At 53.6% G+C, this 25,632-nt stretch overlaps 1 protein-coding gene across 3 annotated transcripts; it reads left to right on the top strand.

The window, feature by feature from the left end:
* The first annotated feature begins 133 nt into the window (after window positions 1-133).
* Window positions 134-23,723, top strand: FLOT2 (flotillin 2). Of its 3 annotated transcripts, none has more exons than XM_020963199.2 (11): window positions 134-266; window positions 8,549-8,630; window positions 11,157-11,247; window positions 17,886-18,009; window positions 20,114-20,232; window positions 20,328-20,441; window positions 20,545-20,664; window positions 20,753-20,967; window positions 21,359-21,539; window positions 21,919-22,068; window positions 22,157-23,723. In XM_020963199.2, exons 1-11 carry the CDS (start codon window positions 218-220, stop codon window positions 22,193-22,195), a joined length of 1,284 nt encoding a protein of 427 aa, XP_020818858.1. In that variant the 5' UTR covers window positions 134-217; the 3' UTR covers window positions 22,196-23,723. The 3 variants fall into 3 exon arrangements, with proteins under 3 accessions (XP_020818858.1, XP_020818857.1, XP_078010921.1); XM_020963198.2 differs by lacking the exon at window positions 11,157-11,247 and adding an exon at window positions 16,702-16,792 and having other exon boundaries at window positions 135-266; XM_078154795.1 differs by lacking the exons at window positions 11,157-11,247; window positions 22,157-23,723 and adding exons at window positions 1,090-1,226; window positions 16,702-16,792 and having other exon boundaries at window positions 176-266; window positions 21,359-22,011.
* The last annotated feature ends 1,909 nt before the right edge of the window (window positions 23,724-25,632 follow it).

Consider the following 25,632-nt stretch of genomic DNA (forward strand, 5'->3'; position numbering starts at 1 on the left):
ATGCGCCACACTCATCATGGTGGCAGAGCCACACTTCCTGTGGGGGCGGGACGGTAACCGCTGCTGTGGTCCGGACTGGGCGGGGTCCCAATGCGCAGGCGTGCTCGGCTGGCCTCTCCTGCCCCAGGTTCCCCCGCCCCGCCCCACCCCGCCCGGCAGAGGCGCGAGTGCGGCGGTGCAACCGGCCGTTGTCCCCCGGGTGCTCGCCGCCGCAGCCATGGGCAACTGCTACACGGTGGGACCCAACGAGGCGCTGGTGGTGTCAGGTGAGGGGGTGGGGGGCTCGTAAGGGAGGGTCGTGCTGGAGGAAGGGGCCAGCGTCGGGAGCGGGGACACCGGTGTAGGAGGGGTGTCAAGGAGAGTCGTGCTGGAGGAAGGGGCAGCACGGGGGTGGGTGGGGGGCGGGACGAGGAGGGGTGCCAGGGAGGGGTCGTGCTAGAGGAAGGAGCAGCATGGGGGGCAGGGACGAGGAGGGGGTGCCACGAAGGGCAGTGCTAGGGGAAGGGGCAGCACGGGAGGGGGGCGGGGGGCGGGGACGAGGACAGGGTGCCGGGGGGGGTCGTGCGAGAGGAGGGGGCCGCTTGGCGGGGGGCAAGGACGAAGAGGGGGTGCCTGGGAGGGTCGTGCTAGAGGAAGGGGCAGCATGGGGGGGCGGGGACGAGGAGGGGGTGCCAGGGAGGGTCGTGCTAGGGGAAGTGGCAGCAAGCAGCTCAGGGTCACTGCTAGGGGAGAACGGGCCAGCGTTGAGACAGGGATAGGATGTAGGAGGGCCCATGGGTGGTGGCGGAGGAATGAGCAGTTCGGTTGCTTGGGTTCAGGGGCAGTGCCAGGGGAAGGGGTCCCCATGAGAAGAGGGACTGCTCACCCCCATCCCCAGGGTGTGGCATTGCTGATGTGTCCCTACCCCAGACTTGCTTCTTCCCTGGCAGAGCATGCCAAGGGCTGAGATGCTGGGTCGGAGCTCTTCTTCCTTAAGACTGTCCTGCCCGTGCCTCCCTTTTGGCCCCGCTGGCTACCCCCCCCAACCCAGTGTCCGGGCATGTGGGGGGGTGAAGACTGCCTCCCTATCCTCTTCTTCCTTCTCTGCAGTGGTTGGTGTTTATCACTCCTCCCCCACTTTGGGCAGTGCCTGTGCCTCTCCTCTGACGTTTTCTGTGACCCCCACGCTGGGAACCAGGGGTAGCAAAAAATCGAAGACATGCAAGCCCCCTCAAAGGCTTTCTCTGGTAAAGGAAACCAGCGGTTTGGGGATATTTAACAGTACTGGCAGGTTTCCATCGTCTGAGGCTTAGCCACTTGTGGCGGAGGGCGTAGGGAAGCTAGGGGAGGAGCTTTCCCCTGCAGCCAGACACCTCCCTCCTAATTATGGGAATCCCCTTCCCCCACCCCGCTACTTGGGAGGGCCCTCCCCCAGGGCTAGGGATAAATCTGTTACTTTTCTGAAAAGACAAAAGAAAGCTCCAGCTAGAAACACCTGAGTAGCCCGTGTGGGCTTGTAGGCACCACCCTGCCCAAGGGGAAAGAAACCCTAACGAGGAATTTCCTCTGAGTAGTAGTTGTTTGTAATTGCTAAATGTTCCACGTTGGTAGAGCCTGAGCAGGTGCTGAGGCTGAGGTTTTTGGGGTGGAGGTGGGCAGCTGGAAGGCCCTCCTGAGCTTTGAGGTTGTAAGGATTCTTGCCCCTTCCCTAAAGGCAGTGTGGGTCTGGCTTCAGTCATCTCTCTCCCCTGTCAGGTGAGGATGGGAGAGCATCACAGTCCCACTATGGCTTGGTAGGAAGGGGACATGTCTGGCAGATATTGCTGAGGGAAGTCTGGGCCTGGGTCTGTAGGTGTGTGTACATGTGTGTGCGCGCATACCTGCGCTATTTCTGAGAAATGTAATATTACGTTTGGTGTTTTTAAACCCATGGGCCTTGGAGCCGCCAAGGTGTGGACTATGGCTTTGGGCCCAGCATTGATCCCAAAATCAAAGGCTTTTTCAGTTACCAAGGAAATCCTCTCCCTGCACGCCACTGTGCTAACGGTATTGGCAGCATGACCAGAGCCTTATGCCACAGGTACAGAGGGAGAGAAATACCCCTCCTTTGAGCTGAAAGGAATCCAGAGGCTCTAATCCAACCCCATCATTTTAGAGGTGAAACCTGAGGCCTAAGAAAGTGACTTACCCAAGGTCACACCCCTGTGGCAGAGAGGATTTGAAGCCTAACCCTCTGACTCCAAAGCTACCTCTTTCCATCGAAGCCCCATTTTCCCTGGTCTCTTTCCCATCTCTGTTGAATTTTCCTAAGGCTAAGAGATAAGATCTACTCTTCCCCTAGAACCAGGTAAAGAGTGATGAAGAGCTCTTTCTTCTTCCTTCATAACACCTTGTCTTCTTCCCCTTCCATCTCTCCCAAGCCTTTAAAAGCAAAATGTGATGACCACAGAGAGCCAAGGCCTCAGGCCATTTTCTTAGGGAGTGAGGATTTCCAGGCTGAGGAAACAAGGGGTGGGAGGACGGAAAGGTGGGTACTTCCTGGGCCTATAGAAAGGCAGAGGCAGAAGGTGGAGTTGGCTAGTCTCCAGATCTCAGCCCTGGCACCACGCAAGTGGCAGTGTTGTTAGTAGGGGCTTAGAGCAACCAGGAGGGAGGGACTTATTCCAACCTGCCCTTGCCTCATGGGAGCATAGATTTGGAGTTAGTCTCTAATTCACACACGTCCGTGGTACAGATGAGGAAACTGAGGCCCTGTGAGGTTGCCAAGGTGCCACCAGAAGTATGTAACTGATGGCTCCAGAGCCCAGGTTCTTGGCTTTGTTCCTTATCACGTCCTTTATCATGTGATATATGCCTGGGGTAGAGCTGGGGAGGATTGGAGAGGTCATGAGTCTACTCTCTTCATTTTAAAAAAATGAGTTTTATGGATGCCTTTTGTTTTTCACACTCTCCCTCCTAATCAAAGCCTCCTTTGTAAAAAAAAAAAAAAGGGAAGCTGATTTAGTGGAAAATTCCCCTGTCCAGTAACTGCCTGGGACACTGGCCTTGGGCCTGGCTGGCTCCCACCTTTCCCGCCGTGGGGAGGTATATGTGTCTTTCCTGTTCTCAGGAGATGTTTTTGACTTTTGCTTTGCTGGGAGTGTGTGAACTCTCCCCCACTTGTCCAGACCGGGAGTCCTGGGCTAGGAGCCTGCTCTTCATCCCCCTTCTCCACCCCCAGGGTTTCCTTGGAAGATGAGTCCAAGTCTTGGAATGTGCTTTGTTGTGAGCATTTCGATCCATCCTCCCATGTTTCTCAGAATTCCTCACTTTTTGAAAAGTTTTTCATTTGTTATTGCACAATAATATTCCATTGTATTGATAAGCCATGGTTTTTTCACTCATGTCTCATCAACACTCTTAGCACTCCCTTTGTTTCTGGGTCTTTCATAAAACGGGGTGCTATGTCAGTGTCGTTTCCATCTTTGACCTGCTTGGCGTATGTGCCCCTAAATTGAGATCCAGAACCCAACTCCTTTATCTCAGACAGGAAAGCAGAGGCCTTGGGAGGATAAAAAAAAAAGTGAAGGCCTTAGCCCTCAAGCCAGGTCTTCTGATGTTTTGGGCCTCTCTCTGGTGCTTCAGTCTGGGATTGATGTTCATCTTCTGGTGGAACCTTGAGGAAAATAGGGTAGGCTCATAACCCAGGCCTCTGCACTGAGGAGACCCCACATCCTCTTCCCCTCTGTGACTTCACAGGCCAAGAAAAGCCTACAACCAGCCATTTGAGCCCACCCTCCTTTAAGGCCTAGTCCAGAAGGATTTTGTTGCTATCTCCTGTTCTCCTGGACCTTTAGAAGTGAGCATGACCAGATCCATGGCCAACCTCTCTCCTTGCTCCTCAGAGACAAATTCCTCTTGTCTTAACTCTTTGCTTAGACCGTTCCAGTACCTCACAATAAAACGGGTGTCTGCACAGTGCTTTAATATTTACAAAGTTGGGGCAGCTAGGTGGCACAGTGGATAGAGCACTGGCCCTGAAGTCAGGAGGACCTGCATTCAAATCTGGCCTCAGACTGAACATTTGACACTTACTGGCTGTGTGACCTTGGGCAAGTCACTTAACCCCAATTGCCTCACTAAAAAAAAAAAATTTTACAAAGTGCTGGGGCAGCTAGGTGGCGAAATGGATAGAGTACCAGCCCTGGAGTCAGGAGGACCTGAGTTCAAATCCAGTCTCAGACCAGATACTTGACACTTACTAGCTGTGTGACCCTGGGCAAGTCACTTAACCCCAATTGCCTTGCCAAAAAAAAAAAACCTTTAAAAAAAAGATTTACAAAGTGCTTTCTGTGTGTTATCTGATCTGATCCTCACACAGTTTTATGAGGTAGTGACGTACAGGCATTATTGTTTTACAATAATGTTTTACAGATGTGCCAGCAGAGGCTTTGAGAAGTTAAGTGACTTGCCCGTGGTCATGCCGTTGGTAGCTTAGGTATCTTAGGTGAGATTTGAACCCAGGTTCCTCATAATTCCAAGTCTGATACTTCTTCTACCATGCAGCCTATCTTGAGAATTTGGCCTTGAGGATTAAATCTTGCTGTCTCCATGCCTGTTCTCCCCTCTCCTCCCAAGCTCACCCCCACAAACTCTCTTGGTTTCTAATGTCTAGTCCTTAGGCGGTCGGAAAGCCCCTTGGGCATCCAGTCCACCGCTTCTTCGCTTTAGCGGTTTCCAGGCCCTTTGGAAGATGAGATGCTGGCTTGTCATTTGGCCAGGAGATCGATACGCTGAGAGGCTTGCCTTGGCTAGGAGCAGGAGAGGGTGAGTGCCATTCATAGGCCAAGTTGGCGGGGTACGTGGAGCCACAGTGGAGGAAGCTGGAGAGGATACAGTCAAGGCAAAGCAGGCAATGGGGTAGTGGAAAGGGAACCAGATTCCTGGGAATCAGGAAACCTGCCCATGCAAGTGCCAGGGTGACCTTGCCACTCCCTCTCTGGCCTCAGCTTCCTTTCTGTCCAGTGAAAGGGTCACACTCCGCGTTCGCCGAGATCCCCTGTGTTTCCCACAAACTCACCAAGAGTGTGAGAAGGGGAAGAAGTGGCCGAGGGAAGCAGGGATGGGAGTGGAGGCAGGTGGCTGGAGGAGTGGGATCCCTCAAGCCACTTCCCGGTGGGGGGCCTGCAGGCCAAAGGCAAGGAGGGCAGGAAGGCCAAAGAGCCCCTGCTTGCTGCTGTTGCTGCTGCTGCTGGCCTGGAGCCCTGCCACTACGCTTTGGCCTGGCCTCTCTCTGATTGGCAGCTCAGACCCAAAGGTGGGCAGGGGTGGCCAGGGCCCGCATTCTTACCCCACCCACACCCAGGCCCTGTACCCTGGTGTTGGAGTCAGCCTGGCCATACCCCTAGGATAAGGAGGAGCGAGGTCTTAGGCTCCGAGATTTAAGAGCCAGAAAGGAGTTTTGCCCATCTGGGTGGGGGTGGGGCTCTTTATCCCGCGGTGCCTAGCACGTTGTTGTTGTTCAGTCCCATTCAACCTTTCATGACCCCTGGACCACAGCACGCTAGTTCTGTTATGGAGTCTTCTTGGCAAGGATACGGGAATGGTTTGCTATGACTAGCCCAGGGTCATACAGCTAGTGTCTGAGGCCAAATTTGAACTTAGGGCTTCCTGACTCCAGTCCCAACGCCCTATCGGCTGAACCACCTGGCTTCCTCTGCCGAGCATAGAGTAGTCACTTAGTAAGTGCTCGCTGGATGACTAACCCAACTCCCTCATTTTATAGATAAAAGGAAATGGGTCCCAGAGAAGTAGAGTCATATGCCCACCATAGAACAAGTGGTCAGTGGCAGAGGCAGATTTGAACTCAGGTCCTTTGTTTGACTTGAAACCCAATGCTTTTCCCCCTGTACCATGGCACCTGGCCCACGAGCAATGCTTGCTTAGGCCCCAAGACAAGCAGTGATTCGTGGACCTTCCTCCGGTTTCACTTCGTCCTAAAGAAGACTCAGATTTCCAGGTTGGTTTCCTGCTCTTTGCCTGCCCCCCCTGCCTTGGGTGGGCCAGCCATAGACTGAGAGAGCAGCAAGGTAGCCGAGGGACTGTGTGGTCTAACCCCTCAATGTACGCAGAGGTTAAAGACTTGACCAAGGTCACCAAGCCAGAATTGGAACTTGGATCCCTGGCTCCAAAGCTTCTGCCTCCTCATCTGTAAAACAAGATCAGTAAGGCCCTCCTTGGGCCCATGAAGCCCTCTCCTGTAGAAGCAGCCGGGTGGGTCAAAGCAGCCCTCAGGAGGAAGGAAACGGTTTCATCACCAGTTCTGGACAAGAAGGTCCCGGTAGTTAGCAAATTTCCCCTCCCTTGGGGCTCAGGCCTTTCGCATCCCGCGTGAGTCTCTCTTTTCCTGTCGTGATATTCCCTTCCCTTCTCGGTCAGTTTCCTGGTTGTCCCTCAGCTGACACACGGCTGCTGTCTGGGCAGCGCCTACCCTGTGTTACTGTCGCTGGACCCCTCTTTCTGATTCCGCCCAGTCGGCCCACCTGCCAGGACCGCCTCCGTCGCTGTCGTCGCCTCTTTACAAAATGTTTTCCAGAGAAGTCGGACCGATTCCTAGTTCTGTGAGCATTTGGATGAACTCTGTCTTTACAGAGTCACGAGGAAAGGGCTTTTTCAGTCCTAAAAGACTATAAATGGGAGTTACTCTATTACTGTTCCCCAGCCTGGATGCTCTAATTAGCCAGATGAGTGGCGCCCTCACTAGGACCCCAGATTCCTCTGGCCCCTCACCCTTATACGGTCTATCCCCGGCATTAAGGCCACTAGGGGACGCCATGGTGCACAGAGTGCTATGCACTTCCTGGAGTCAGAAAGACCTGAGTTCAAATGTGGCCTCAGACGGGTTGTGTGACCCTAGGCAAGTCACTTACCCCTGTTTGTCTGTTTCCCCATCTGTAAAATGAGCTGGAGAAGGAAATGGCAAACCACTCCAGTATCTTTGCCAAGAAAACCCCAAACAGGGGCATGAAGAGTCAGTCACCACCAAAACAACTGAACAGCAAAATGACGTCTCCTGGCCATGCTTTTGTTCCAAAGCCATTGAACACTGCTGGAGAAAGATGTGACACCGAGCAGAATGGGTCCTCTCCTGCCAGGCAGACTCTTCACTCTCTTCATTAGCAGTTGTCGCCCCACCCCCTTTCAACAGAACAGAAACCACAGCTGACACATTCAGTTATCACAAGCAGCCCTATAAGGGAGTCACAGAGGTGTCATCCCCATTGTGCAGGTGAGGAAACTGAGGCTCAGTGACTTGGCCAGGGCCACACAGCTAGTGAGTGTTCTAGCTGGGAGTGGAACCCAGGTTTCTTCTGCCTCCAGATATCTGATGCCATCTCTGTGGCTCCTTGGTTTGCACAGGTTCTCCCTGCCTTACGTCTGTGGGTCAGTGGCTGAGTCACTTCTCTTCTCTCAGATTCACTGTCTTCTTCTGTAAGATGGGAATAAAAATGCCTGGGGTGCACATGTTGTTTTAAAAAAGAGTACTTAAAAACCTCACAAGCATGGTAGAAATGTGAGCTGTCCTCCCCTCAGGGCTTGGCTTATGTTGCCTCTGACCACCCACCTCCTACCGTTCTGTTGTCTGTTCTTTCACTTTCGTTTTTGTGCCCTCTCTCTCCCTCCCTCCTCCCCCATCCGCTTGTCTCTCCTCCTCTTCTCCCTCCCTTTCTCTCTCCTCTTCTCTCTCTCTCATTCTTCCTTTCTCTCCTCTTCTCTCTCCCTCTTTCTCCCTTTCTCTCTTTCTTCCTCTTCTCTCTCCCTCTTTCTCCCTCCCTTACTCTCCTCCTCCCTTTCTCTCCCTCTCCCCTTCTTTCTCTCCTCCTTTTCTCTCTCCCTTTCTCCCTTTCTTTCCCCCTCCATTCCTCTCTCTCCTCCTCTTCTCTCTCCGTCTCCATCCCTGCCACCTGTGTGTAGCTGACACCCTTGCAGTGTCTTTTTCCCCAAATAGACCGTAGGCTTCTTCAGGCTGCAGTTATATCCCATAGATGCTTGTGTCCACGTGCCCTACACACATTCAATGCTTGCTAAGCATTTGTAAATGGTGAGGATAAGGTCGAGAGGATGTCTTGGGAGTTCAGAGCCAGCATTTCTCCCCAAATGAAGGCATCGAGAAATAGGAGGAGAGACTGCATATGGACCCAAGAGAAAACTGAATAAGAGGTAGAGTAGTAGATAGAACACTAACCCTGGAGTCAGGAGGACCTGAGTTCAAATGTGGCCTCAGACACTTAACACTTACTAGCCGGGTGACCCATGGCAAGTCACTTAACCCCAATTGCCGGGGTGGGGGGGGGAGATGAGTTGCAGGTTTGGGTTTAAGGAAAATCCTCCCAACAAAACAGACTCTCGGGGAGCAGAATGGGCCCCTCAGGCTGGCATGGGCCTCTTGGCAGGCCAGGCCAAGACTGGGTGACCACCTGTCCAGAAGAAAGTACCTGGAGATTACACCAGAGATGGCCTCTGCAGTCCCTTGCAGCTCCCAGATCCTGTGAGCTCCACACTGACAGGGCCTGGCTTTCTTGCTTTTCAGGGGGCTGTTTCAGTCCAGATGCGAAGAAGTATGTGTTTGGAGGCTGGGCCTGGGCCTGGTGGTTCATCTCAGATACACAGAGGTAAGGGCCTGCAGGGGAGAGGCGAGGAGGTGCCATGAGGGAGGGCAGTTGAGAATTACTCCTCAGTGATCCGAGCTGGTCCCTGTGGCTGAAGCTGCCCTGTGGGACCCAAGGTTTGTGTGGGTACAGGTAGCCTTGCCAGGTTGGCAGTGGAAGGCCTTCCCTTTGGGCCTGGCATCAATGGTATTCCAGAGAAGTGGGAACATCCCATCAGATAGCTTTGACTACATGCCTGTCCAGGCTGGGTGTGTGCTTGGGAGCAGGGAGAGCAGTGGCTGCCACCCCAACCCCTTCACCTGCTCTCAGAAATGGTCAGTTCCCAGAATCCTTCAGGGAAATATCTTAACCAGAAAATTGGGATGATAGTGGGAAACACTGAAGGAAGAGGAATTGAAATTTGAATCCCCTCCCTGTCCTGAGCGCCACCCCCAGGGGAAGATGGATCCCCTTCAGAGCTGTCGGGGCATCCGTAAAAGAATACGGCCAGAATTAGAAGCTGGTACTTGAGGAGTGGGTGCTGGGGGGAGTCACTGCCTCTCAAAGGCTCTGGCTTTCTGTTACCATCCCTTCTTCCTCATCTCCCTCCTTACCTCTCCACTCTACAGCAAGCCTTTCTTCTTGGGTCTTGGCGTCTGCTGCAGAGACTTGGCCCTACAGAAAAGCAGGGAAGGCCCACCCAGGGGTCTTCCCCCAAGGGAGTGACCTGCAGAGGATCGTTGTATGTCAGATACGCTGAGCCCCTTAGACTTTTCGACCCCTGCATTTTATAGGAGCAGAAAGCAGAGAGCTGAAGGCTCCGGGCAGGTGGTCCCAGGCCTTGGGGAGCTAAGCTCTGATGTTCAGGAAGATGCCACCAGCTCATACTTGGAGGTTTCAGCCCCTTCCTGTCACTTGGCCCGATTCCTCTCCCATTGTGACTCTGATAGGTTCATCTCTCAGGCATGGACCCACAGCCCACTTTCCAAGCTGACCTTGAGGGTGTTTGAGCTTAAATTCCAGCCGAGGGATTTCAGCCTCCTTGTGCAGACCAGCATTAAGTGGGACTCGTCCTGGCCCAGGCATCTGACCTCCCATCTGTCCCCAGCCAGGACTGGCCCCCCATCTCACTTTCTCATCTCCCCGCCCCCTCCCAGCATGTTAGAAGGTGTCTCTCTCTCTCTGATCCCTGGCTCTCCCTCTGCCTCTGGCGTCTGAGCTGCAGCCTTCCTCTCTCCTTCCCTCCCTCCCTCCTCCTCTCCCTCACGCTCCCCTTCCTGGCTTCCAGCACAGAGCTAGCTCTTTGAGCTGTCCTTCACTGCATCAGCTTCCAGAGAGAGGAACCTGGTGGCGGGGCTTGAACCAGGGAAGACACCCTAAGCCGAACCCCTGGGTGGCCCTTCTGTGGCACGATCCACACACACGCACACACAGGCAGGGAGGGAGGAACACCTGGGAAGAGGGAGAGGTGGGCCATGCCACGATCATCGTCACCTAGAATCCCAGAGGGTGGCAGAGGGAAAACATGGCCGGGGAAAGACTGCCAGCCTCTCCGAGGGGCCCAGTCCTGGGATGGCGGTTCCCTTCTCTGTAGTAAGCTCAGCCTTCTCGTGCAGGCTGCTGCTGACCCCCATCCCACCCTCCGTCTGGCAGCCTGGCCTGCTCCCTGCTAGGCAACCCCTCACTTGTTCCCTCTTTGCTTTTCAGATGACTCCTCCTGCTTCTCCCCTCCCCCCCACCCCAGGGGCTTTCACAAGAGGAACATAGATGCAATCAATTCCAGCGACCCATGTTACAGGCATGGGCCCCCAGCTGCCTCCCACCAAGCCATGCAATCCCCAGATGGTTCCTGCGTAGCTGGGGCATGCCCGATAAAATTCTGCTAAGCTGCTCTGGCTTCCTAACTGTGTTTTGTCAACTTTCAGATGAGGCTTTTGTCCCCTGAGCTATAAACACCTGAGCAGCCCAGGAGCTGTCCAGGAAATGGCCAGGCAATATATACTGTGAATAACCCCCTGGGTAGGCTGTCCCTCTGGGCATAATCGCCTGGAAATTGAGTTGTTTTTTGTTATTAAAAAAAAACCCTCAGATTTTAAATTTTAAAGAAACCTGCTATGTTTGCTGCCAAGCAGATTTCCCACAGGGGGGCCCCCACCCCTAATTGGGGAAAGGGAGCTTTCTGGTCTTTGGCAGGGGCTGAGGTGAACTCCCTCAGACTGGCAGGCAAGCTTTAACCAGTGCCACACAGAGCCATGAGTGCCAGGTCAGATCTCCCAAGCCCTCTCCCTGCCCCTAGAACCTCCATCCTCAAAGTCATTGGGAGGGGGTGCTCTTCCGACAGAACCACACCCGCATCCAAAGGCCTGAGCTTGTAGATGCCTGGGGTCGGGGGAAAGGGGTGAATGAGGTGCAGGGTGCCCGGCCCTACTCTGGGCATGGAAGATGAGTGCCTGTCTGGTAACCACTGTATGTATTTGCTGTGTCCCCCTTCCCTACTTTCCCTCTCCTCCTCTTCCTCTCCCCAACCCCCCATCCCTGGCTGCCGCTCAGACTGACTCTGGAGGTTATGACCATCCTGTGTCGATGTGAGAATATTGAGACGTCGGAGGGGGTCCCGCTATTCGTAACAGGGGTTGCACAGGTAATAACCCACCTGCTTCCTCCTTCTGTGTCTAATCTTTCCTTTTGCCCCAGTGGGGCCTGGCAGACAGCAGCTAGAGGACCAGATCTTGCGAGTGGGACCCTCTTGGTGTGGCATCTCCAGCCCCCCACCCCTGCCCCCACTTTGGTTGTGTGGCTGGCTTCAGCTGAGACGTCTCTGTTGCCTCTCCCTGCTCCCACCCCCAAGCGGCCCTCCAGACCCCGTGTTCCCCCACCTTGGGGTCAAGTCAGGAAGACAGCCAGGGATGCTGAGGACTCTGTCCTGACCAGCACGATGGGGCCTTCTGATGGACCTCGATCGGGGGGTGGGGGAAGGAGTTGTTTAGGGATGGGGAGCAGTGAATGCAGCTGCACTCAGCCCCAAGCTCTCTGGGAGTCTCCTGACAGCATCCCACCTTGGCCTCTGCTTCCTACGTGCCTCCCCAGCTCTCCTTTCCACCTGCCACACTCCCTTAAATGGCATAGTCTGCCCACCTGTGTGAAGAGGAGAGATTAAAGCCTGTGCAGATAAGAGAGGTGCCTGCCTGGAATCCAGGGCACATCTGGGGGAGCCCCACGGGACAGAGCAAGGGTCCAAGTGACCCCCATTCCAAGTCCTCCAGGATGAGCCCAGCCCTGCCAGCAGCTTCAGGGCCAGGAGCCAGAGTAGGGGCAAGTGCCTTCCCACCCACCACCCACCTGTTCTCTCAAGGAAACTGAGTCTCAGGTCACCGCCACACTGATCATTTCACTCATTCGCTTTCAAGGCACCCTTCGAGACAGTTCTTCCGGAGCAAAGCTCTGACCAGGAACTCGGGGAGCCTCGGCACATTCACTAACTCAGTGCATGACTGTGGACAATTTACTTCCACTGAATGGGCCTCAGGCTTCCCATGTGTGAAATGGAGAGAATAAACTCCCTTTGCCTCACAGGAATCCTGGGAGTGCAGATGAGAGGCGGTGCAGGCACACCTTACAAAAGAGTTATTCTAGAAACCTGAGGTTTTTTATTATTAGGATTATTTTGCTTTTAAAACCTAGGTGAATCTGGCATGGCCTCATCCTAACGAATTGCTCTTACTGGCTGAGTCTATTAGTTATCTGTTGTGGAAACTGCGATCAGGATCTTCCGGTGATGAGCAAGTAGCTAGAAGTCCCACTTTCTGTATTGTTGCCAAAACAGAACAGAGCCTCCATTCCATTATTGTTAGTAATAATTTAAAACAATAACGAGACAGTCTGCAAGAGACCTTGAAGGCATGTCCTCCGTCACCCTGCCTCTGGGCCCAGCCCTGGCTCTCGTACCCTTCGAACAGGCAGGGAGGCGTCTTTTTTCTGAAACATCCCCCCTCTGCCCTGCCTTGGCATCTGATCTCTGTTCCTCCCATTGCATCTGACTCCACAGAGATCTGGGGGTGTCCATCAGTGGGAAGGAGATCATGTGGCATCTCTTGTGGGGGCTGTCTTCCCATCTGGAAACTGCGCTTTCTCCCTCTCATTTTTAATCTCCCCGCCTACTTGTCCTTCCCTGTTGCCTGCAAACATGCCCAGGGCTCCCCCTCCTTAAGAAACCCTTCGAGCCCCCATCCTGTACTTCTCCGTTCTCAGCTGAACTCACTTCCTCTTCTGTTACTGGCTCCCAACAGCCTGGGCTCTGGCCTCGTCATTCAAATAAGCCGGCATCTGCAGAGTTACCAGTGGCCTCCTGATTAGAAATCCTGCTTATGTTCTGACTTGATCTCATTATCAATTGTATTATTAGTATATTATTGATATTAATATAGTCTGTAGTTTATGATTAACGTATTATATGTTAACATAGTAATTATTTTGTCTGGTTTATTTAATGTTTTTATTTTAAGTATCGTTATGTTACCAATATTGATACATTAGTATGTTATTAATATATTATTGTATATTAATGATAAATTAATGTGGTGGTTGTTTTATGAGATTTGTTTAATGCTTTTAATTTTTTCTCAGTTACGTGTAAAAACAGTTTTGAACATTTGTTTTTCATAATTTTTGAGTTCCAAATTCTGTCCCTCCCTTCTCCTCCTTGAAAAGGCAAATAATCTGTTACAGAGTAGAGCCGTGCGGTTATGCCAGTCATATTCCCATGCTGATCACAGATGTAATGGCCTTTGCTCAGTCATCTTCCTCGTTAAGCTTTCTGCAGTATCCAGCATCGTCGATCACCCTCTTCTCCTGTCTAGCTTTTCCTGACCCTGCTCTTCCCTCTCGGACTATTCCTTCACTGCATCCTCATTCACCCACCCCACCAATGTCCCCCCAGGTTTGTCCTCTTCTGCTCTTGCCCAATACTGTCTCCCTTGGTGGTCTCCTCAGCCGAACCCATGCGTTCAGCAGCCATGTCTTTCCAGAGGATTCCCACATCTGTACATCGAGCCCTAGTCTCTCTCCTGAACACCAGTTCCCCATCACCAACTGGGTTTTGGACATCTTGAGCTAGCTGTCCCATAGACATTTCTTTCTTTGTTTCTTCTTTCCTATTTTTTTGGAGGCAATCAGGGTTAAGTAACCTGCCCAGGATCACACAGCTAGTTGAGTGTCTAAGGCCAGATCTGAACTCAGGTCCCCCTGATTCCAGGGCTGGTGCTCTGTTCACTGCCCCACCATGGGCACATCAGACTCCCCACCTCGTCTGTCCTCCTCATTCCCACTCTCTCTGTCTGGCCAGTCCCTTGCCAGGCTTCACGGCCTCTCCCAGGTGTGTGCCCTTCTCTCCCCTCACGAGAGCACGGCCCTCGCTCAGGCCCTCCGTGCCTCTGCCCCGGCTTTCCGTTCTGTGTCCTTGCTTGATGTCCTCCACGGAGCTGCCTATTGAGTTCCACCGGCTCCCTGGGACATCTAGGGTCAGTTTTTGTATGAACTCCTCTGTTTGCCTTTTAATGCCCTTAATAACTCGGTCCCTTCCTGCCTTTCCAGTTTTTTTACCTCAGACTCTCCTCCACATACTCCATGATCTAGCTGCGCTGGCCTCATTACAGTTCTTGAACCCAACACTCCAACCTCCAAGCCTTTGCTTGGGCTGACCCAGATGCCTGAATGTCCATCCCCTCTCCGTTTCCCTGGCTCCCTTCTGCGGGAGACCTCTCAGATTGTCTTCTGTGAAATCTGGGGCCATGTTGTATGTTCCTGGTTATTACATCCTGTCTCTCCTGTTAGATGGAGCTAACAAGCCCCTTGAGGGCAGGGACCGGTTTTGCCTTTCATTCCCTCCTCAGTGCCTAGCACTTGTGCCTGCCCCATGCAGAGCAAAGGTTCGGTCCCTTTTGGTCACAAGGCCAGACACTTCAGCGCAAACTCTCCCCACTGGGGGTAAACTCCTCAGTGACTGACTGAGGACTAATGAAGGAGAGGGAGAGCAGATGTCCCAAAAGAACCCATTTGGCCGGTCTCCTCCTTCAGGCAAGCGTGCAGGCCCAGCTCCTCCCCAGCAGCCTTTGACCCTTCTTTGGTGTAAAGCCATGGCTACCAGTGACAGGACAGCACTCACTGACCTTTGTGGCATCCCAGGCCCCCAAAATCATCTCTCGGCCAGCGGTGGAGGCCCTAGACCAGGCTCCCCACCCCCACCCCTGCTGTCCCTGGGCTGGGGCCTTGGGAGCCCCTTTGAGCCCAGAGACCCAGCTTTTCTTGTGGGTGTGTTCCAATCTCAGAGACAGCTGGAGGTCAGAAGCGCCCTCCCTTCCTTCATTTCTGTGTCCTAGATGAGGCCAGAGGAATTTGACCAGGGGCCAGAGCCAAGATGCCAGGCTCTCAAGGGGGGAGGGGAGGTATCTTTCCATCCAGATTCTCCAAGAGCAGGTGACATCTCCTGGTGTGTCACTTGTGTTGGTTGGGGGTTGGGGTCAGAGAGAGACAGCCCTAGTTATACCATCCCTCCCCCCCAAAAAAACCAGTCTGGGAATAGAGTTCTGGGCTGGAGGCTTAGCTGACTTGGCCACCCTGTATAAATGCGGTATTGGATGGGGGCACAGAGCATGGTTATGCAACATGACAAGAATTCCTTGAACGCATGTGCAGCGGGCACTGTGCTAGGTGCTAGCTAACCAAAGGCAAAAGCAAAATGTTCCCTCAAAGAGCTTACGTTCTGCTGGAGGAAAACAACTTTTATGCAAAGATTTACGCACAAAGTAAATGCAAGAGTAGATCGTTGTGGGGTAAAGGGACTCGAGAAAGGGTTCAGCTGGAAGGAGGCACCAAAGCCAGGTTCTGAAGGAAGGTGGGTGTTTGAAGAGGGAGGGCCCTCTAAGCATGAGGTTCAGCATGTGCAAAGGCCCGGTGATGGGAACTGAGCTGCCCAGTTAAGATCAATTAATCTCCATGACTCTTCTCTAACCTTGATCAGAGGAACAAAATCAGGATTGCCGCAGGAAGGGGGAGCCCCCGATGATTGGGGTGATTTGGGGATGTTGAGTTGCAGAGTAGGAGAGGTTGGTCACTTTTCTCCAGTAGGGGTCAGCCTGACCCCTAATTCTCTGGGTTCTTGTCATTTTCCCTTCCACAGTACTCTCAAAATCTGTTCTCATTCACACGTCTCTTCACATACCTGGCCACCCCTAGGTGTCAGGAATATCAGCTACCATTCTGGTATCATTGCTCACATCCTGGGGGCAGGGCAGGAGGTGTTTCATCCCCAGGCTCTCTTAGAGCTCCTAGTTCAGTTACCAAGCATTTACTGTCCTCCAAAAGTTAATGATTTCTTCTGACCACGTCTATAAGAATCTTTTCAAAGGGGCTGTTTCCATGGGATGCAGTCCCCAAGTATCTTGGTTATGCCTCTTTCCTATGTGATCTGAGGCAGGAACCCCAGTGTCTCAGCTGAAGCCCAGAAGCCCCTTTGGCCCACCACCCTCCTCTTCAGAGACTTTGCCTCCACGGTATCAACTGTGCTCTGTAAAGCTCCAAAGTGCCTGGGCCCTGCCTGCCCTTGCTCTCTAGGCCAAGGCCCCTGGGCCGCCACCAGCCTGCCGTGGCCTGAGCACTTAATTCCGTCTCCACTCGGTTAGCTGGACCCTGAGGTACATGCCCTGGAATGGACAAAGCTCCTCGGAGCTCTCCAGTCCAACAAACATTAAACTTGTCCTGCCCTTTAGAACATCCCTAGTACAGCTCTTCTTTCCCGTGGTCTTCCATTTGGGCTAATGTGAGTAAGAATGGGGAGCAGTGCCCATATTCTGGTGGGACAAGCCAAGAATCTGGCCTGTTTGCATTCTCTTTGCTGACACCTGTTCTGCATCCTACCTTCATCCCCTGACCACATTGGCCCTGAGATCTCAGACAGTCAGCCCAGCCCAGGGCACCTAACTGCCTGCCCACCCCATGACCCTTGTGCCCAGCCGGAGTGACCGAGGTTGCTGGAGCTGCCCCAGCCACCCTCAGAGCTCTCGCTCTCAGACACATGCACATGTCTTACGTTTCTTGACAGGATTTCCCTAGAGATAATGACGTTGCAGCCCCGTTGCGAGGACGTAGAGACGGCCGAGGGGGTAGCTTTAACTGTGACGGGTGTCGCCCAGGTATAGTAACTCTGGGTATAGCCTCTGGGGCTGGGGGGAGGGAGAGAGAGGACAGGAGCCGGCCTGCTCAATCGCCAGGCAGTTGGAGACGTTCTCTCCACGACTACCCCCTCCCCAGTGGGGACTCAGGAACCCAGGTGAGGGGCCTCCTTGCCCCAGTCACTCTCCAGGGCCTGGCTTTAACCTCTCCTGCTTTGCCATCTCCATCCCGAGTCAGAGCTAATCACACCCACCTTCTCTCCTCAGGCTGGCTGGGTCAGCCATCCCCTCCCCAGAGGCCTCTGCTGTTCTAACCACCAGGTCTTTGTAGGTGTTGGCGGCTGCTGGGTCAGGCTGCCCACAAATCCACGTCCCTCCTGGGCTCTGAGAAAGGGCCTAGGTTCACTGGGAACTGGAGGGGACTGGATTAAGACCCTAAGAGAATAATCAGTAAGAAGAGTAATGTGTCTTACACTCACACTCTCTCTCTCTCTCTCTCACACACACACACACACACACACACACATACACGCACATACACGCTCACTCACACACTTCCTCTGACTGTGTTCCCTGATCTATTGAGACAGTCTTTCTCTGCCTTTCTCTGTCTCTGCCTCTCTGGGTGTCAGTGTCTCTCCTAGTATCCGGGAAGTCCTGCTTGTTTGGGAGGCAAGAGCCAAGGTGCTGATATGGGAGTCTGGGGGTGGGGAGTGGAGCAGGGACCCCGGGAAGGACCTGGGAGTGCAGGGATGCACGTGAGCTGGGATCAGCCCCCCAGGACTGGAGCAGGGGCGGTGGAGCACTGAGACTTCAGCTAAGACCTGCACACTGCAGATATGGGCATGCACAGAAGGTCCTCTGCACTTTTGGTGATCAGAACCCGGGCCAAACTTCCCCGTTTGTAGAGTGTGGTCTCGGGTGGTGGGGAGGGAACAGAAGCAGTCTGTGATGGTCGAGGAGCCACACGGGGGCCACAGGACAAGGGGTGGTAGAGCCATCCCCATAGGCCCCCTGGCCCAGGGCGAGGGGAGCAGACAGCTGCCCCAGCTTTTTATTTTTTTAAATAACACTTTGCTCCTGCTAATTGTCTCCTGGACTTCCTTCTCTGCAGGTGAAAATCATGACTGAGAATGAGCTGTTAGCTGTGGCCTGCGAACAGTTCCTGGGGAAAAATGTCCATGACATCAAGAATGTGGTGCTGCAGACCCTCGAGGGCCACCTGCGATCCATCTTAGGTGGGGTGCAGTTCCTGCCCAGGACCCTTGCCCCACCCCTGCCCTCCTTAGCCCCAAATCCCAGCATTGCCGAGTTGGACTGGACCTCAGAGATCATCTGGTCTAACCCGTACTGGAACAGGAATTCCCCGCCCAAATCCTTGACTGATGGTAATCTGGCCTCCTCTTTGAAGACCTGCAGGTAGGGTGGGGCCCACTAGCTTCTGGGAGAGCCAGTGGATAAAGTGCCCAGACCTAGAGTCAGGAGGACCTGAGTTCAAATGTGGCCTCAGACCAAACACTTGACACTTACTAGCTGTGTGACCCTGGGCAAGTCACTTCACCCCATGTGCCTCAGTTTCCTCATCTGTCAGATGAGCTGGAAGGGGCAGCTAGGTGGCGCAGTGGATAGGGCATTGGCCCTGAAGTCAGGAGGACCTGAGTTCAAGTCCAGCCTCAGACCAGCCATTTGACGATTACTAGCTGTGTGACCCTGGGCAAGTCACTTAACCCCAATTGCCTAAAAAATAAAAAAGAAAGAAAGAAGGAAAGAAAAGAAAATGAGCTGGAAAAGGAAAAGGAAACCACTCCACTATCTTCGCCATGGAGGGCATGGGTGTTGCTGTGGCCCATTAGGTCAAGAAGAGTCCGATATGACTGAAAACAGCAACCTGTCAGGAAGTTCTTGCGTGTGTCAAGCCCTGATCTATGACTTCCACACATCCCTCCTATAGTTCTGTCCTTCAGGGACAAGCAAAGCAAGTTAATCCCTCTTCTGCATGACGGGTCTTTACGTACCTAATCGCCACTCTGGCGCTCCTGCAGAGGCTTCTCTGCACGAGTATCCTCGTTCCCTTCATCCCAGGCCTTCAACCTCCCCTTCCCCTGGACACGGGCCGCCTTGTCCCAGGCCTCCCTCCCTGTAAGCACCTGGTCTGGTCCCAGCAGAGGAGGTCAGGAGTCAGTCCCCTTCCTGGCTCCGTACATTTCAGGGCACCCCGTTAGATCACTGATGCTCATTGAACCCAGAGTCCCTTGGGTTTTTCCAGATGTTTTTCACCTGATCCAGCCTGCCTTTTCCCCATCCCCCATCTCCACAGAGATGTGTCTGTCCCCCTGTAGTGGGGAGGGACAGAGCCCCAGGGCCATTTTAGTCACAAAGTCCAGTTGTGGAGGCTGAAGCTTGGGCCGCTGGCTGGGAATCCCATGAAAAGGCTGGGGCTGGAGCAGGAAGTCCTTGAGTTTAGATAGATGTTACTGCATATGTATAGCGGTCTAGGAAATGCACCCAGACTGTAAGGAATGCCAGCATTTTAAACTGAAAGATCTAAGAGAATGGAGAAGAAAAAAGCAATCCCCAACTCTAACCCTACCTCCAACATTTTAGAAACATCAGAGGACCCCACACTTAGAGCAGGACAGCTAGTTAAACTCCCTCGTTTTACAGATGAGAAAGCTGAGACCTAGAATGAGTAAGTGATTTGCCCAAGATCACACAGGTAGCAAGGAGCAGAGCTGAGATTCGAACCCAGGTCCTTGTGACTCTAAATTCAGGAATCATGACACTGGACCACAACCGCAGCCCCAGGGAAATGAGGATGCACCCAGGGCTTTAAGGGAGCCCCCCTCACCCCCATCTCCTCCCCTGCCACCATGTTCATACTCCTGTCTATCTGGAACAATCAGAAAGTTGATCTGGACAGGGAGTAATTTAGTAATTTGGCAGAACGATCAAGATGGAGGGGGGAGACAGTATGAGAGGAGCGCGGGAGGCTGGGGTGTATGCAGCTGCTTAGCGCTTGTCTCGAGGATCCAGTCCGATTTTCCTTTTCTTTATCTGTAAAATGGACCAGTAGGACTTAGACCCAGGAGCAGGGAGGGGGCCTGGGCCCCCCCACATGGAGCGACCTAGGGAGAGTCAACTTAACCCCATGGATGAGTGGTTCAGGGAAAGATGGGTCTAAAGAGATTGAATTAAGAACACTCAGGACAGGGTGAGGCAGTGAGGCACAGAGCAGCCTAGGCACCACCATCCACACCAGATTTCTCTGCCCTAGTCCATGCGTTCTCCAGGCTTGGGGAGTAAGGCTCTGATCCAGGCCCTGCCTGCCTTTGCCCCCCTCAGGGACCCTGACGGTGGAGCAGATCTACCAGGACCGGGACCAGTTTGCCAAGCTGGTGAGGGAAGTGGCTGCTCCCGATGTCGGTCGCATGGGCATTGAGATCCTTAGCTTCACCATCAAGGTACAGCCCTAGCCAGGGAGGGTGGGGCTCTTCAGCCCAGGGGCGCCCCGGCTCTGTCCTCTTGGGTCTGACTTTCCTTCCTTAAACTCCTATAGGATGTGTATGATAAAGTGAATTACCTGAGCTCCCTGGGCAAGTCACAGACTGCCCAGGTCCAGAGAGACGCAGACATCGGAGTGGCGGAGGCAGAGCGAGACGCGGGCATCAGGGTAAGGGGGAGTCCTGGCCTGGGAGGAGAGACCGCCGTCTGCGGCATAGGGCTTCCCGCCACCCCTGAGCCCAGGGACCCAGCCAGACTTCTGCTGCCCCCAGGAAGCTGAGTGCAAGAAGGAGATGCTGGACATGAAGTTCCTGGCGGACACATACATCGCCGATTCCAAACGCTCCTTCGAGCTGAAGAAGTCGGCCTTCACCGAGGAAGTCAGCATCAAGGTGAGGGAGGGAGAGGGGCAGGGGCAGGGAGGGGCGTGCGCAGCCTGGGCTCTAGAAGACGGGGCTGCAGTGCCTTCTCCTCTGGCAGACGGCCGAGGCGCAGCTGGCCTACGAGCTGCAGGCTGCCAAGGAGCAGCAGAAGATCCGGCAGGAGGAGCTGGAGATCGAGGTGGTACAGAGGAAGAAACAGATCGATGTGGAGGAGCAGGAGATCCTCCGGACTGCCAAGGAGCTGGTGTCCACCATCCGGCAGCCCTCAGAGGCTGAGGCCCACCGCATCCAGCAGATTGCTGAGGGAGAGAAGTGAGGGCCAGTGTCCCATGCCCGAGCCTGAGGGGCACAGGGGAGGGGGAGCCCTGCGAGATCTGGCTCCCAAGACCAGTGGGGAGCTGCTGTCCCCCCATCTGAGCCCAGCTGCACAGTAAAGGGATGGGGCAGAGGGCCTGGAGTGAGCAGGGAGCAGGGGTCCTCCAGTGTGGGGAATCTGGAGGCAGGGTTCCCAAGCCCGCACTGTGTGCTGAGCACTGAAAAGACATATGGAGAAAGAACAGTCCCTGCTCCCGAGGGGCTTGTGTTAATGGGGGAGAGAGACAGCACCTGGAAGCGAGTCTGATGGAAAGGTCCTGGGCCATGGCGGGCGGCAGCAGAGCCAGGCTGGGCTCTGACCACCATCTCGCCTCCCCCTCCCCCCCAGGGTGAAGAAGGTCCTCCTGGCCCAGGCAGAAGCGGAGAAGATTCGGAAGATAGGGGAGGCAGAAGCCATGGTGATCGAGGCCCTGGGGAAGGCCGAGGCTGAGCGGATGAAGCTCAGGGCTGAGGCCTACCAGCAGTATGGCCACGCTGCCAAGCTGTCCCTCGTGCTCGATGCCCTCCCCGTCGGTAAGAGCACCCCTCCCTCCTCACAGCCCCGCTGCAGCGGCTCTTAGTGACTCCCGGGCTGGGGGGTGGGGGCAGCCTGGAGGACCCCCGAGAGCGGCCTAGGGCTGCTGCCGCCTGTGGAGAAAGCTCAGCGTGTCCCGTCTGGGGACAGTCAGCACCCTCGGGTCGCGCCTGGACCAGGTCCCAGAGTGATGCTCCCTCCCCCTCGTTTGGCACACCGCGCCCCTGCCGTCTTGAAGCTTCTGTCTCTGTAAAGAGGATTGCCGGTGCCCCATCCCCGGGCCGGCGGGGAGCAGGGAACTGGGGGTGTGTCTGGAAGCTTCCCAGGAACGAAGGGCCATCTCCCACATTCTAACCCCAACCCTCGTGGCCTAGATTGCTGCCAAAGTGGCTGCCCCACTGACCAAAGTTGACGAAGTCGTGGTGCTCAGCGGTGACAACAGCAAGGTCACAAACGAGGTGACTCGCCTGCTCGCGGAGCTGCCGGCTTCCGTTCATGCTCTCACTGGGGTGGACCTGTCCAAGGTGAGGCTGGGCCCCTGACCACAGGAGGGCGGGGTGGCAGGTGGAAGGGTGGCCTCTGCCGTGCCCTTATTCTCTCTTCTCTCTGCAGATCCCTCTGGTCCAGAAGGCGGCCGGGACCCTGGGCTGAGGAGCCTCACCCTGCCCCCTCCCCGCCCTCCTACAAGGATTTTCCTACCCAGGGACAATAGAAGTTTTACTGACTCTGGTGCCTGATTTTGTGGGGGCCACGAGTGAGGCCAAGCTCAGTCCATCCCCGTCAGTCTGTCTTGTCGTCCTCTGCTTCCTTTCTTCTTGTCCTCTTCTCCACCTGTCTCTTCCTCCTCCTCTGTTCTTTGTCTCTTGTGTTTGTGTGTGTGCACACTCTTTCCTCACCTCCACCAATCATAGTTTAAGCTAAGGATGTTTGCAATCACTGTTTGTCTCTGGGGAGCGGCCTGGCCGCTCCTCACAATCCTGGTGCCTTGAAGTTCCTTGGCCATCCTTTTGACCACCCTGTGGCACTAGCCAGGGTGCAGCACGCAGGAGGAGGGTGGCCTGGGCCAGGGAGGCCTGGAGTTGTTCTGCCTGCCCCTGGGAAGCCAAGGCCTCTTGAGCTTCTGGGCCAGAGACGTCATGCTGCCTGGTACCCTCGCACTCCAGCCAGCCGTCCGGGGTGAGGAGCCTGCTGCTTTGTAAAGGCTCTTCTGACTCACCTGTCAAACCGCAGCTTTCTACAATCTCTCCTCTCCCCGGGAGAACAGTGGAGATGCCTTTTGTTTTTCCAGCTGCCAGAATCCATTATTGGGTATGGGTTGTTGGGAGGCCAAAGGAGGGGCAGGCCACCCCCCGTCCTCCTCAGGGGCTTCACCTTGCCCAGTACTGTACCAAGAGGAGGAGGAGGCTGTCTGGGTCGGCGTGCATGTCCCTCCCTCCTAACTCAGGGTTGCCTCCTGCTTGGGCATGACCCGGGGACAGGGAGTGGGCAGAAGGAGGTTCCCTACTGGCTGAAGGTTCAGTCCATGCACTAGGCCGGACTAAGCCCAGGGCTACCTGCCCAGGGAAGGGCCGTGGGAGAGGGGAGCTGGCTAATCTCCCGCCCCTTTGCATCCCAGTGGGTGGATGGATATTTGCCACCACTGGCCAGATTCCAGGGTTGCTGGGCCCGAGGTGCTGCCCTTTGCCCAGGCCTCCACATTCCTCATGCCACCTTACTTTTTAACCCTTCCACGGGACATGTCCCAGGCTCCATATTCTTGTTCCTTCTGCTCAATGCTCAGGAGCCTGTCCTAGAAAACCCATAAAAGTTCCTCCCAGCTTGTATGTTCCGAGAGCCGTTGATGGGGCAAGGAGCTCACCTTCCTCCTCCTAGCTTGTCCCCAAATCCCAGGGGCCCTCGCTCTTCGCCAAAAGAGAGAAGGCGGAGAGACGGTTGGCCAGAGGCTGGGCCAGGTGTATCATCGAGTGTTATGGGGTGGACTGAGCTGAGGAGGGCACCAGCTGGGAGCATGGAAGAAGCTGCCTAGGCGTGGGGTGCTGTGGGCATCCCGTCTGGGCACAGGCTCAACCCTACGTGGCAGGCTGCCGGCCTGTGTCACTGTCTGTGCATGCGAGTGCTGCATGTCTGGCCTGGGCCCTGCTCCCTTCCCTCTGCTATAATAAAGACTCCTTGCACCCAATTGGCTACACTGTGTCCTCTGTGCAGGAAGGAAGGATGGAAAAAGGGGCTGGGTCAGGTGAAGCTTATTGCTGTTTCCCGCTATGTCCGCCAGAGGGCAAGAGCATATTAGAAATGTCAGTGACCCCTGACTAGAGAAGGAAGGTCAAGGTGCCAAGGGCAATGTCTGACTGCCTCGAAATTCAGTCTGGGGGAAGGCATAATGATGACATAGACCCCTTCCACACCCGGATCTCTATAAGCATCATGAGATAATACAGAAATGAAATTTTGATAGACTGCAAACTTAAGAAGCAATTATGTGCATTAAAAAATGAAAATAGGATTAGGAGCCTATCATAGCTATGGCTAAAGGAGAGTTATTAACCAGGCTGGACACAGTCACAAAAGAAATGATATTGATTGTGCTCAATTCAAGGCCTTACATAAATCGTCTAGCTCTAGGATAAAAGGGAAGTTGACAATAAAGAAAAATAATCAAATATCACTGATGAGATCTGTAGAGAACTAGAATAAGGTCAATAGCCATCCCATGACTGAGAAGCAGTCAAAGCATGCAGCTGACAAGTTTTCAAAAGAATTGCAAACTCTTAGCCATAAGAAATAAAGTTCCAAATCATTAATAGTTAAAAATGCAAAGGGTTTCTGCTGGTGGCCAGTTGGCAAAGATCACAAAATGGAAATAGACCATTTTGGAGGGGCTGTGTGTGAAAAGAGAAGTGTGCTAATAATTGGAACCATGAATTGGTCAAACCATTCCAGAAAGCAAATCAGAATTAAAATCTTTTTTGATGTCCGTTTCCTTCAGCCCAGAAATCCCACTGCTAGGTGTGTGCTCCTAAGAGGTCAAAGACATCTTTTTGCCATCAAAATGTTTCTAGTTTTTATTATAGCAAAGAGGTGGGGGAGAGGATGGGGAAAATATATCCATCTACTGGAGAATGACTAAAACTATAATGTGTGGAACTGTGGGGCATAGAATATTGCTATATGATGAGAAATATAGACAAGCATGGGGAAATGTAGACCAGGAAAACTGTAGTCACAAAAACCATGACAATATGGGGCAGCTAGGTGGCACAATGGATAGAGCCTCCAGCTTTGGAGTCAGGAGGACCTGAGTTCAAATTCAGCCTCTGACACTTACTGTGTGACCCTGGGCAAGTCACTTAACCCTGATTGCCTCACTAAAAAAAAAAAAAAAAACTTTAAAAAAACCGAAGACAAGAAGTAGAATTTAAAAAAAAAACACTGCTGTGTAATGATAGTGACAACAGGGGCCTAGAGAAGAGATTAGAAAATGAATTACCCTCCCACCTTTGCCATGGTAGGAGATGATGTTGGGTGCGGCACATTGCATGTACTATCAGACTCAGTTGATGTGTTGGGGGTTTTGCCTCATTTTTATTCTTTGTTACAAGGGATAGTTTGCCAGGGAAGGGAGGGAAGGTGAATGTATTTTCAAATGAAGATGATGTAAAAAGAAATGTCAATAAAAATACTTTTTTATAAGTCAGCAATGGAAGCTCAAAACACTAGCCCTAACTGTAACTATATAGAAACAAAAACACGTGTAGTGCCCAAAATGGGGGGGAGTATATCCCCTGTAGTATTTTTTGTGGTCCCATTACCTCTATATTATCGTGCTCAGTTCTAAGTGTTGTGCTTTTGGAAATTGTATCCGGAGGAAGGCGCTCAGAGAGTGAGGGTCCTAAAGACTGCCACAAGACAACCGAGGAAGGTACTGGCTGGGGGCGCCTATCCATGCAAAAAGACTTAGAGGGGCTGTCACGTGAGAGTATATGGTGTGCTACAGAAAATCATCTGTGAAGATCTTCCTGTTCACTTTCCATAATCATAGATGGGTGATAATAGTTAGCATTATTGAAAACTTTTAAAGTTTGCAAGAC

This window comes from Phascolarctos cinereus, unplaced genomic scaffold (genome assembly GCF_003287225.1).
Source record: "Phascolarctos cinereus isolate Bilbo 61053 unplaced genomic scaffold, phaCin_HiC Scaffold_5;HRSCAF=322, whole genome shotgun sequence".
NCBI lineage: Eukaryota > Metazoa > Chordata > Mammalia > Diprotodontia > Phascolarctidae > Phascolarctos > Phascolarctos cinereus.